This window comes from Heloderma suspectum, chromosome 2 (assembly GCF_057233095.1).
Source record: "Heloderma suspectum isolate Gila_16-S chromosome 2, 16-S_ref, whole genome shotgun sequence".
NCBI classification, from domain to species: domain Eukaryota; kingdom Metazoa; phylum Chordata; class Lepidosauria; order Squamata; family Helodermatidae; genus Heloderma; species Heloderma suspectum.
In genome coordinates, this window is record NC_139459.1 from 46,299,676 (window position 1) to 46,311,825 (window position 12,150).

General features: G+C 44.3%; 1 protein-coding gene across 1 annotated transcript in view; it reads left to right on the forward strand.

Moving 5' to 3' along the window:
• Positions 1-12,150, forward strand: part of DMGDH (dimethylglycine dehydrogenase) — a 99,770-nt gene that overhangs the window by 44,973 nt on the left and 42,647 nt on the right. The window contains exons 11-13 of the mRNA XM_084833397.1: positions 7,461-7,591; positions 9,001-9,218; positions 9,500-9,657. Of these exons, the coding sequence (XP_084689523.1) occupies positions 7,461-7,591; positions 9,001-9,218; positions 9,500-9,657 (507 nt within the window). The remainder of the gene's footprint in view (positions 1-7,460; positions 7,592-9,000; positions 9,219-9,499; positions 9,658-12,150) is intronic.

Genomic DNA, 12,150 nt, shown 5'->3' on the forward strand with positions numbered 1-12,150 from the left:
TTGCCACCTTTTTTACAGCATGGGAGGGGATAACAACAGATTCTTGGGTCCTACAGATTGTACACCGAGGTTACAGAATCGAGTTCGACACTCTCCCTCCCTTTTTGGACATTACAACCACAACTTCTTCTCTGGTGTTTTAAGAAGAGGTGAACAACCCCCTGTTGAAGGATGCAATCAAGCTGGTGCCTCCCATGAATATGCAGGGGGGGGGGGTTCAATTCCTGGTATTTTACAGTACCGAAAAGGGACGGAGGGCTTTGCCCGATTCCAGACCTCAGAGGGGTCAATGCGTTCATCTCACCCCAAATGTTCAGAATGATGACATTGACCTCAATCCTACCCCTTCTGCAGACAGGAGATTGGTTCGCGGTCATCGACTTAAAAGACATATACTTTCATGTTGTGATAGAGGAGTTCACCCAGCATTTTCTATGGTTTGCAGTCGACGGCCTCCCTTACCAGTTCCAGGTTTTGCTGTTCGGGCTCGCGACAGCTCCAAGAGTCTTCACGAAATGTATGGCTGTGGTGTGTGCCCACCTGAGACTACAAGGAATTCAGATTTATCCTTACATTGACAACTGGCTTCTGGTTGCTCAGTTGGAGCTCCAGTTGCAAAGTGCCATTCGACGGATGCTGGATCTATTGGAAGACCTAGGTTTATGCATAAACTTGGAGAAGTCAGTCTTGACTCCAACCAGACTCATCCAGTTTATTGGGGCATCCATAGACTCTGTCAGAGGTCGAGCATTCCTGCCTCAGGATTGAGCACAAGCATTGGTGAAGTTGGCTACCGATATTCAGGGCCCTTGCACCATGATTGCCTATACGATACAAAAGTTGTTGGGATTGATGTGTTTGTCCACAGCATGAAGAACTTTATCATGAGGACTTTAAACTGAATCCTACGGGGAAGGGAGACGTAAAGTTGGGGGTAAGAATGGGGGAAGGCTCATGCACCACAACGGAGAGAACAATTCTCATAGCACCCAATAATAGTCTTCACAAACATGTTAGGAAGAAAGGCAGACTATAAAGCACATGGTCTTCGATGTCTATATACTAATGCCCAGAGTATGGGAAACAAACAGAACGAACTTGAGCTCTTAATACAGGAGGGAAATTATGACTTGATAGATATAACTGAGACTTGGTGGGATGACGCTCATGACTGGAATACAGCAATTGAAGGATATAGCTTGTTCAAAAAGAACAGGAGGAATGGAAAGGGAGGTGGAGTTGCATGATATGTGAAAAATACATATCTCTGCACAGAAATACAGGAGGATGAGCTTGGTAGCCCCATCGAGAGCATCTGGGTTAAAATTGATGGAGCAAAGAATAAAAGGAACATGGTGGTCAGAGTCTACTACCAGCCACCCAATCAAGGAGAAGACAAGGATTAAACTTTTGAAAAGCAAATAGCCAATGTTTCAAGGAAGCATGATGTAGTAGTAATGGGATACTTTAATTTTCCCGATATTTGTTGGGACACAAATTCTGCAAAACATGGCCCCTCCAAGAAATTCCTGACTTGCGTTGAGGATAATTTCCTCCTACAGAAAGGAGAGGAAGGAACAAGGGGATCAGCTATCCTTGACTTGATCCTAACCAAAAGAGATGACTTGGTGGATAAAGTAGCAGTTATGGGAACTCTGGGGGAAAGTGACCATGTTATACTTGAGTTCTTGGTTCTAAAGGAAGCAAAAGCCGAGTGTAGTCAAACCCGTACCCTGGATTTTAGGAAAGCCGATTTTAATAAACTCAGAATAATTATAAGTAAGGTCCCATGGCAAGCGACTCTAACAAGAAAAGGAGTCCAAGATGGATGGGAGTTTTTAAAAAAGGAAATTCTCAAGGCACAATTACAAACAATTCTACCAAGAAAAAAAGGCGGAAGACAACAGAAGAAGCCAATGCGGCTTCACAAAAAGCTTAGAGATAACCTGAAAATGAAAAGACACACATATAGGAAGTGGAAGGAAGGCCAAGCAACAAAGGAAGAGTACAGGCAGGTAGCACAGAATTGCAGGGATGGCGTCAGGAACGCTAAAGCTGAGAATGAACTGAGGTTAGCAAGGGATGCTAAAAGCAACAAAAAGGCCTTCTTCAGATACGTGCATAGTAAAAGACAGAGGAAAGAAATGGTGGTTCAACTGTTCATTGAGGATGGCAAAATGATAATAGATGACAAAGAAAAGGCAGAAGTGCTCGATTCCTACTTTGGCTCAGTTGTCTCCCGAAAGAGGGTCTATGACCCTCCCTGGCAAAGGCGAAGTACAGGTTTAAGGGGCAGGATTGCAGCTTGAGATTGATAGGCATATGGTCAAGGAACACTTAATTACTTTGAATGAGTTCAAATCTCCAGGGCCAGATGAACTGCATCCTAGAGTAATAAAGCAACTCCCAGAAGAACTCTCAGAACCACTGTCTATTCTCTTTGAGAAATCATGGAGGACGGGTGAAGTGCCAGATGACTGGAGGAGGGCTAATGTTGTCCCTATCTTCAAAAAGGGCAAAAAAGAGGAACCTGGGAACTACAGACCAGTCAGTCTGACATCAATCCCTGGGAAAATTCTGGAGCAGATGATAACACAATCTATCTGTAAGCACCTTGAAAACAATGCAGTGATTACTCGAAGCCAACATGGATTTGTCAAGAACAAATCCTCCCAGATGAATCTGATCTCATTTTTTGATCAAGTAAACTCCCTTGTGGACTGTGGGAATACTGTGGACATCATATACCTTGATTTCAGCAAAGCTTTCGACGAAGTGCCCCATGATATCCTGATGAGCAAACGAGCTCAAAGAGGGCTAGATGAAACAACAGTCCGGTGGATCCACAGTTGGCTACCGAATTGGACTCAAAGAGTGCATATCACTGGGATCTTCTCAAACTGGGGAGAAGTAACGAGCGATGTACTGCAGAGCTCAGTCCTGGGCCCAGTGCTCTTCAACATTTTTATTAATGACTTGGATAAGGAGGTGCAGGGAATGCTGATCAGATTTGCAGATGACACAGAATTGGGTGGGATAGCTAATACCCTGGAGGACAGAAACAAAATTCAAAGTGATCTTGATAGGCTGCAGCACTGGGCAGAAAACAACAGAATGAAATTTAATAGGGATAAATGCCAAGTTCTGCACCTAGGAAAAAGAAACCAAATGCACAGTTACAAGTTAGGGGATACTTGGTGTCAGGAATGCCCCTGCTGCCTTCTGAAATCCTCCAGTAGCCAGAATCAACACAGAGACAAAAGGGCACTTTTCCAAGGCTTTATTTCCATTCAACCTAATGAAGCTTACAGATGCTAATTGCCTGAGACTAAGTGGAAATACAAAGGAGCAGCCTACCAGGGGAATCTAAGAGTTAGGACATCAATTGGTCTCCGTTTGGAGAAAAGAGCAGCAACTCTCTGAACTTAAGGAGTAGGAGAGGAGAGTCCCCCTCTATCCTGTGGAGCCTCGGGGTGCAGCTGTTGTCGTCGCGCCAGTCGGGCTGAGCGCCTCCTCTTGGCACCCACAACCTCTCGCTTGTCTCTGCGCCTGTGCCTCACATCTAGAAGCTCAAGTTGTCCCTCCCTCTCCATGCTAGGGTCACTGTTGCTCCCAGGAATGTGAGCGGGGGGGCTCCCCCTCCAGTTGTGCCTCTGAAAAACGAGCAGGTTCCTCTCCCACAGATTGTATCTCTTCCTCAGAATCAGAGCTGCTTTGGGACTCTATGGGCTCAGATCCAACTTTGACACTTGGCTGAACAATACTACAAGCGAGAAGGATCTTGGAATTGTTATAGATCACAAGCTGAATATGAGCTAACAATGTGATGTGGCTGCAAAAAAGGCAAATGCTATTTGGGGCTGCATTAATAGAAGTAGAGCTTCCAAATCCTGTGAAGTACTAGTTCCCCTCTACTCAGTACTGGTTAGGCCTAATCTGTAATACTGTGTCCAGTTCTGGGCCCCACACTTTAAGAAGGATGCACAAAACTGGAGAGGGTTCAGAGGAGGGCAACGAAGATGATCAGGGGACTGCAAACAAAGCCCTATGAGGACAGACTGAAAGAACTGGGCATGTCGGCTTGAGAAGAGAAGACTGAGGGGAGACATGATAGCGCTCTTCAAGTACTTGAAAGGTTGTCACAGAGAGGAAGGCCAGGATCTCTTCTCAATCATCCATAGTGCAGGACACGGAATAATGGGCTGAAGTTACAGGAAATGAGATTCCGGCTGAACATCAGGAAAAACTTCCTGACTGTTAGAGCAATACGACAATGGAACCAATTACCTAGGGAGGTAGTGGACTCTCCCACTCTGGAGGCATTCAAGATGAAGCTGGACAGCCACTTGTCAGGGATGCTTTGACTTGGATTCCTGCATTGAGCAGGGGGTTAGACTTGATGGCCCTTCCAACCCTACTATTCTATGATTCTATGCTTCTATGATTCTGTGATGGCGGCTATGACAGCAGTAGTGCAATATGCCCATCTCCACATGAGAATGCTACAAAATGTGTTTATAAGGTCCTTTGCCGTTCGACAAGATGTGTGGAAAGTCCACCTTCATCCCCATTTGTTGTCAAAGCTTCACTTCAATGGTGCCCTGTATGAGGCTACCCAACCTCATACAGGGCACACCTTTCCAGCTTCCTACTCCAACAGGGCCGGTTACGACAGATGCCTCTCTACTAGGATGGGGTGCTCATTGTGGGGACCTCACTGTTCAGGGGTTGTGGTCAGAGAGCGAGGCCAGCAACCACATCAGTGTTTTAGAACTTCTCGGTGTCGACAAGTCTCTGAGAGCATTCAAGGAGGTCGTTCACAACCATCATATTCAAATCGCATCCAACAACACGACAGTTGTGTATTACTTCAACAAACAAGGAGGGACCTGTTCTATACTGTTACTTCATCTTTCGATGTGGATCCTGGAGTAGTGCATCGCTTGGAGGATCATCCTTACTATGATTCATGTGGCAGGCAAGGACAGCTGTTGGGCACACCACCTCAGTCTCTCCCTTCCAATATCCCACGAATGGGAACTCAAGGCGAGCATACGCAACTGGCTGTTCAGTCGATGGTGTCGCCCTGTGATAGACTTGTTTGCATTGGTGGAGAACGCTGTGTGAGAGACATTCTGCAGCCGAGCGGACAGAGGTGTACAGTCCCTAGGAGATGTGTTTACGAGAGACTGAAGTGGAAGCTTTCTTTACATGTTTCCCCCCTTTCCACTCCTCACCCAAGTGGTGGTGAAGATGGAGAGGGACAATGTAGATGGCATCCTGATCGCACCGTGGTGGCTGAGGCAGCAGTGGTTTGCTAGACTCCTGTGCCAGGTCAAAGGAGAGTTTCTTCAACTCCCACCGATACCAACCCTGCTCTCCAGGGACGGGGGCAAAGTGAGACATCTGGACCTACTTACTTTGCATCTTACAGCATAGACGATCTGGCCCTAGATCGGATGAACTTACCTGCACCTATTCAAGCTGTTCTTGAGGCAGCTAGGAAACCTGCCACCAGGAAATCTTATGCAAGTAAGTAAGCACATTTTACATCTTTTGCTCAGGATTTTGGCCCTGCCCGCTGTACCATACAGGATATACTGAATGTTTTGTTGTTGCTCTATGAGCAAGGACTTAAGTATTCCTCTCTTTGGGTTTATATAACAGCCATTTCAGATTCCCATCCTGTTGCCAATGGTTCTTCTGTTTTCTCCCATCCTTTGGTTCATCAATTTTTGAAGGGAGTTATAGGAATCTTGCCCCTCCAGTGAGATCACTGGTGCTGGCATGGAGCGTACTGGTGATACTGCATGCGCTCACCAGGAAATCTTTCAAGCCGCCTGCTATAGTGGATCTTCATCTTCTCTCTCTAAAAGTGGTGGTTTTAGTAGCCATTACCTCTGCCAGACGCTTTGGAGAGTTATGTGCCTTAGAGTGGATGCTCCATATCTGCGTTTTCATAAGGACAAAGTAATACTTCATCCTGATGTTGCTTTTTTGCCTAAAGTCGTTTCAAGTTTTCATTTAGGTTAGGGTATAGTTCTTCCTGCCTTTTTCGCTTCGCCCTTGACAGCAATTGAAAAAGCACTGCACACCTTGGATGTTCCAAGGGCTTTGGCATTAAATAAAGATAGAATGGAGTCATTTTGTCGGGCCCAGCATTTGTTTGTTTGTTTGTTATGGGGGATCTAAGAAAGGGCTCCCCATCTCCTCCCAGCACCTAGAGTCTTGGGTAGTCCAGGCTATTAAACTGTCTTATGAATTGCAGTGGTTGGACTTGTCTGGTCCAGTGAGGGCTCACTCAACCAGAGCGGTAGTGATATCGGTGGCGTTTACAAGAGGGGTGTTGATACCAGATGTCTGTAGGACGGCAACATGGTCGACCCTATCCACTTTTGTCAAGCACTATTGTCTGGACGTGTGAGCCAGGAGAGATTGTTCTTTCAGCTGGGTGGTACTGTCAGAGGTTCTTCGATGAGGACACCAACCCTCTTCCTGGTACGTAAGCTTGTTATTCGCCCATATGTGTGATGCACAGAGACCACGAAGAAGAAAGTCAGGTTGCTTACCTGTAACTGTAGTTCTTCGAGTGGTCATCTGTGCATTCACACAACCCACCCACCATCCCCACTTCAGTATCAGTGTAATGTTTTTTCTCTGTTGGTATCGAGGTTCCTTGGTTTCTAAGGGGGCCACAATTGGCGGTCTCCTTGGAACTGAGGGATTGAGCGGGAATCCGTTAGAGTATGCACATTGGGATGGTGGGGGAAGGGTTCCCACCAAAATCCATCAGCTATAGAAGTTTCCTGAATCGAGGCTCTACACAGGCACAGAGCCCATATGTGTGAATGCACAGATGACCACTCGAAGAACTACAGTTACAGGTAAGCAACCTGACTTTCTTGGATTGTGAATCAGATCCAAATTAAATGGACAGATGTGGGCATAATCCTATTCACCTATTGTGTGTAGATGCTATTCCTTTGGGGGTTTGTAGATGGAGGCAAGCGTACTACTTTGATCTGTTCTGTCTTACCTCGAAAGGTAAGTATAAAAATGAACTGCCAAAGGCAAAAAAGAATTTTGGAGAGTTAATGGAAGAAATGTTATCAAATTAATTCTGTATAGATTTCTATTAATTTTGTGTAGATTTCTATAGAACTGTTGGGGGCCCAGAAGTTCTATAGAAATCAGTGGGACTTAAGCATGTCTAAGGGGACAATCCTGTGCATGTTCAGAGAGAAAAAAGTCCTGTAACTCCCAGCATCCCTTCAGCCAGCTATGCTGGCCGAGGTATGCTGGGAATTGTGGGAGTTTTTCTCTCTCTAAACATGGATAGAATTGTACGCTAACTCTGTATTGGTTTGTAACCGATATATTGTAGAAAGAACTTAATTTGTAATAGATATCTGCAAGACACTATATGGTGGTATAATTTTTGCTGATTTTTTTCTATATAGATCGGTTTCACAAATATAAGCCACATGTTAACACCAAGGGGCAGAGTCTATGCTGAGCTCACAGTCTCTCATCTGAGCCCAGGGGAATTTTTGTTAATTACTGGTTCTGGCTCAGAGCTTCATGACTTGAGGTAGGTGTACATTTTAACTGTTGAAGTTTTAAAACCCTTTTGTGATGCTAGGAATGGAGGAGGAGCTGCAGTTCAGGAAAATCAAAAGTGCCTATGCACAAGCATACTGTGCATACTGCGAGGGTTTTACCATGAAATGCGGGCTGTATTATGATGATGATAATAATAATGGAGCTTTTTGAATGTGAGCCAAATTAAGAATGACTCAATCTATCATAATATACTGAGAGTGCTTGTGTTTTCTCCAGAAATGGCTTGTCAACAAAATTTGACATTCTGCAGACATCTTAGTTTGGAAAAATGGAGCAAAGAATTGCAGTGGTACACACTGCATATACTGTAGAACAGGGGTCCCCAACCTTTGCGGACCCATGGGCACATTTGAGAATTTGAGAAACTACTATGGGCACCAACACAAAATGGCTCCCACAGTGGATGTGGATAGGCACATAATGGCTGCTGTTGAGGCCTAGCTAGTCTAAAGTGAGCTAAAGAAGTGGTGGTGGGGAGAGAAATAGCAAGGCTGGGAGGGAGGGGAAATAGCAAGGCAAAAGGGAGAGGGGAGAAAAAGAGCAAGGCTAGAGGCTAGAAATGGAGAGAAATCAGATTAGGGAAAGGGAAGGGAGAAAAATAGCGAGGCCATGGGAGTGGGGAGAAAGCAAAGGGACAAGATCTATGGGTGGAAGATTGAGTGGGGCCAGAAAGCAACTCTTTCCTTCTCTGCCTGCTTGCCAATAGCTGATCTGCAGCAGGTGCAGGAACAGGAAGGAGTACCTGGCGCCCTTCTGTTTTCAAGGTTTTTATTAACAATTTTTTGAAGGGAGCAGGGAGTGGAGAGCTTCATGGGCACCACCCATGTTGGGGACCCCTGCTATAGAAGGCATATGTTATACTAGAGAAGGGGATATTTGTTTGGATAAAGATGACAAATGGTCATAAGAACTGATTCCCGCTTCCTGTCCATCGATACTTTAGGAGCTCAAAAGGAGGTTTATAAATACTGGCAGTGGTAAATGATGTTGTAACCTCAGAAAAGCTATGGGAGAAAATAATTTCATTGGTTTCAACAATGAGTTAGTTAAATGTAGAAAATATATTTTATTATTTAATTGGGCATTTCAGACTGCATTTTTCTTGATTTCTTGGGATTTCCCAAAAATGTAATTAGAGATGAGGTAGTGAACAATGGTAAATTTCTCCCAGAGGCCCAAGACAAATTTCTCTTGGAGGTAGTTGTTGCTGGGGTGGGGGTTGCTGTTCATGCTTTGGTCTATCTGATTGTCACATTTGTTTATCTAATGCTTTTTGGCATCATCAGCTGCTTTTATTCCTAATAACTTCTCATATAATTCAGTATTTTAAAACTTTTTTCTGTTTTGGACTTATAAAATGTTGTCTTTTATATTCAGATGGATTGAAGAGGTGGCAATTAGAGGACAATATAATGTTGAAATAAAAAATATTACAGAAGAAATTGGAGTATTAGGTATAGCTGGTCCATATGCACGGAAAGTTCTCCAGAAGTTAACAACAGAAGATCTCAGTCATGATGCATTTAGTTTTCTACTATCCAGATGTTTAAAAATTGCCAATATTCCTGTTACTGCAATTAGAATATCCTATACAGGTAAGTGGTGGGGAAATTATTATTAAACTCATAAGTGAATAACTGGTCTTTCCAAAATGCAGCAGTGCTTTCAAATAATTCAGCTATACGAAAAACTGTTTACAGTGCAATTCTCTACATATCTATTAGGAAGTAAGCAATGAGTCCAGTGGCAGTCACTCCAAGGTTGGTGTGTATAGGATTAAAGCCTAAATGTTTATGTTCATGTTTAACTTTTAGATTTTAATGGCCACTGTTTAATGTTGGATTTAATTAAGATGCTAATATCTGGTTTCTAACAGGTGAACTGGGCTGGGAGTTGTACCACAGACAAAAAGACTCTGCAGCTTTATATTCTACCATTATGGAAGCAGGCCATGAAGAAGGAATTGACAACTTTGGAACATATGCAATGAATACATTAAGACTAGAAAAGGCTTTTCGAGCATGGGGGGCAGAGGTTTGAAACTAGGAATTTTGTTATACTTTCTTTTTGAGGTTATTTGTGTAGCAGTTGCACATAGTCATATCTAACTATTTTGCCAACTTTTCAAAATAAGAAAAAAAGTTAGTATTATGTTTAACTCTTCTATTCTGCAGGAAACAGCAGCTTCCATTACATTTATGGCATCAAAACCACCTTTTTAATTCACAGATGTTCCTCTCTCTACATTACAGAATTATGAGAGTTTGGTTAAGAAGCCACAGTGGGATGTTCGGGTGGAATTCTTACCTGGAACATGTTCTGATCATTAAACCCTGTGTCATTTCAATAGAAAGAGTGCTTGGCTCCGAAGATATTTGGAATTTGTGCCCAAATCCCATTTTAGGAAGTTCCTTGAAGAGCTAAGAATATATCTTCGAAGAAAACAATATGCACTGTGGAATCAACGGGACCTACATTTGGACAGCTGTGTCTAGGAGTGCAGCCTTTATTTTTGAAGCATTACTAATTCATTTCCATGCTATCTGAGACATTTATAAGAACGTCCTCATTTGTCTTGAGACATTTCTATTCCATCACTCAAAATGTGCACTGAGTGCATTTTAGCCTTTGTGTGGAGCAAAGGGAGCAATCCAATGGCCGCTAGACAGCCATAGGATATGTTGTTTTCCGGGCACTGACCTCGGAGCCCATGCTCCAAGGTCGGTTCTCAGAGAACTGACCTCCCCCCACATCTGTGCTGCCTCAGAGGCAGTGTGGTACAGCCCCATCCTCTGCACTTGCAAGAGGAGCATGGAGCAGCTGGAAAGGGGCGTGGCTGGGGGCGTTCTGGGGCGGGAAGAGCGTAACTGCCTATACGACACATCCTATGTGTTGTATAGCAGCCTCCTTCCCTGCTCCATGCTCCCGCGGCTAGACAGCCGCAATCAACTGTCTAGCTGAAAAAGGAGAGCAGGAGGTTCTCCTGCCCTGCTTTGGATAGGTGGTCACCTCCGAGTTTTGAGATGGCTGCCTGTCTAGATAGGATTGCTCCCTTAGTCTCTTTAAAAAACATTAGTATAATATCTCGTCACAGACTAGATAGGGATAGCTACCTCTTCTTTTGTTTGTTCCCCCAGTCCTTTCAATAATATGTTGGATAAATGTACTCTTCATTGTGAGAGAGACTGAGCTCATAGCCTCCAAATGATTTTTAAAAATACAACTCAACAAAAGGTTCAAAAATGGATATTGCTGTAGGGGAAGATAATGGGGAAAGCCTATAGAGAAAGCCTTACTGGTGCTTGCTTTTTCCACAGAGAATATATAGCATGGGATGACTAGACCAGGGGCGGGGTGTCTCTACATGAGCAATTTATTGCACGGTCATGATTGGTCACTCATGGAATTTTGTGGGCTCTTTACATTATGTCGTCAACCTCCAGGACGCCTCGCACACATTTTCCCCTTTACTGCGCTTTCAAAAAGATCAGAGATAAACTTGTAATAAAAGTTAATGGTGCCATATCAGCAATGTGTAATGCTGGCCTAGTGCCATAAACTTGCTGAGGAAGAACTTTCCTTGATTCAAACCATGTGTCTCTTGATCGCTGATCAGAGGGCGAAGAGAGTAAAATGCCTCCCTGCAACAGGGACAGATCTGATCCCCCACCCCACCAAGCTCGGAATCAACATCCTCTATTGATTCAGAGCACCCCATTAAATTCAGTGGGGCTTACTCCCAAGTAAGTGTGTCTAGAGCTGCAGGGAAACAGCCACTGACATTGATGTAGGGATGCCCTCAGGCCTGGAAGCCTGATCTGACCCGCCTGGGATCCCAATCCAGCCCTCTAGTGTTTCCCAAATAGCAATGGCCCTTCACCTTTCCCCCAACCAGCAATCATTTGGTGGTTTTTCTGCTGTTGTGAATTTTTTTCCCTATTCTAAAAGGTTCAAATGCCTCTCGCTAAGGTTTTGTTCCTGGCAGAAAGTGCCTTAAACGACAATATGCTGGTATTTTAAAAAATATTTTTGGCCCCACCCTTTTGCCCCTACCCCAGTCACTTTGCCTTTGGCCCTGCCCACCACGGGAATGCAACCTGCAAGAACTTCTGTAAAATTGAATCCAGCCCTTGGGCTGAAATAAGTTCCATACCCCTGAACTAGACAAATAAAAAGAATGAAAACAAAGAAGTAGGACCTGCAACAAAATGCTGTAGTGTGGAGTTTTCCTATATAGCATTTCAGGCTGCAGTCCTTTACCCACTTCTCTGGAAGCTCTGCAGCAGCTCTTTCCCAAGGTGAGAATTCCGACCTTGGGAAGGGAAGAAATTGGAGTGTTGTGGCGGTGCCAGTAGGCGGGGAGGGGAAAGACCATGGATCTGCTAGGTCCAGCGGCCTTTCAGCCCATCCACAGCAGAGAAAGTAAGTTAGGTGGCCTTCGATGCCCACCCAATGCAAAATGCTTTTAAGGAGGATTGTTCGTTGTTCAGTCATTAAGTCGTGTCTGACTCTTCATGACCCGATGGA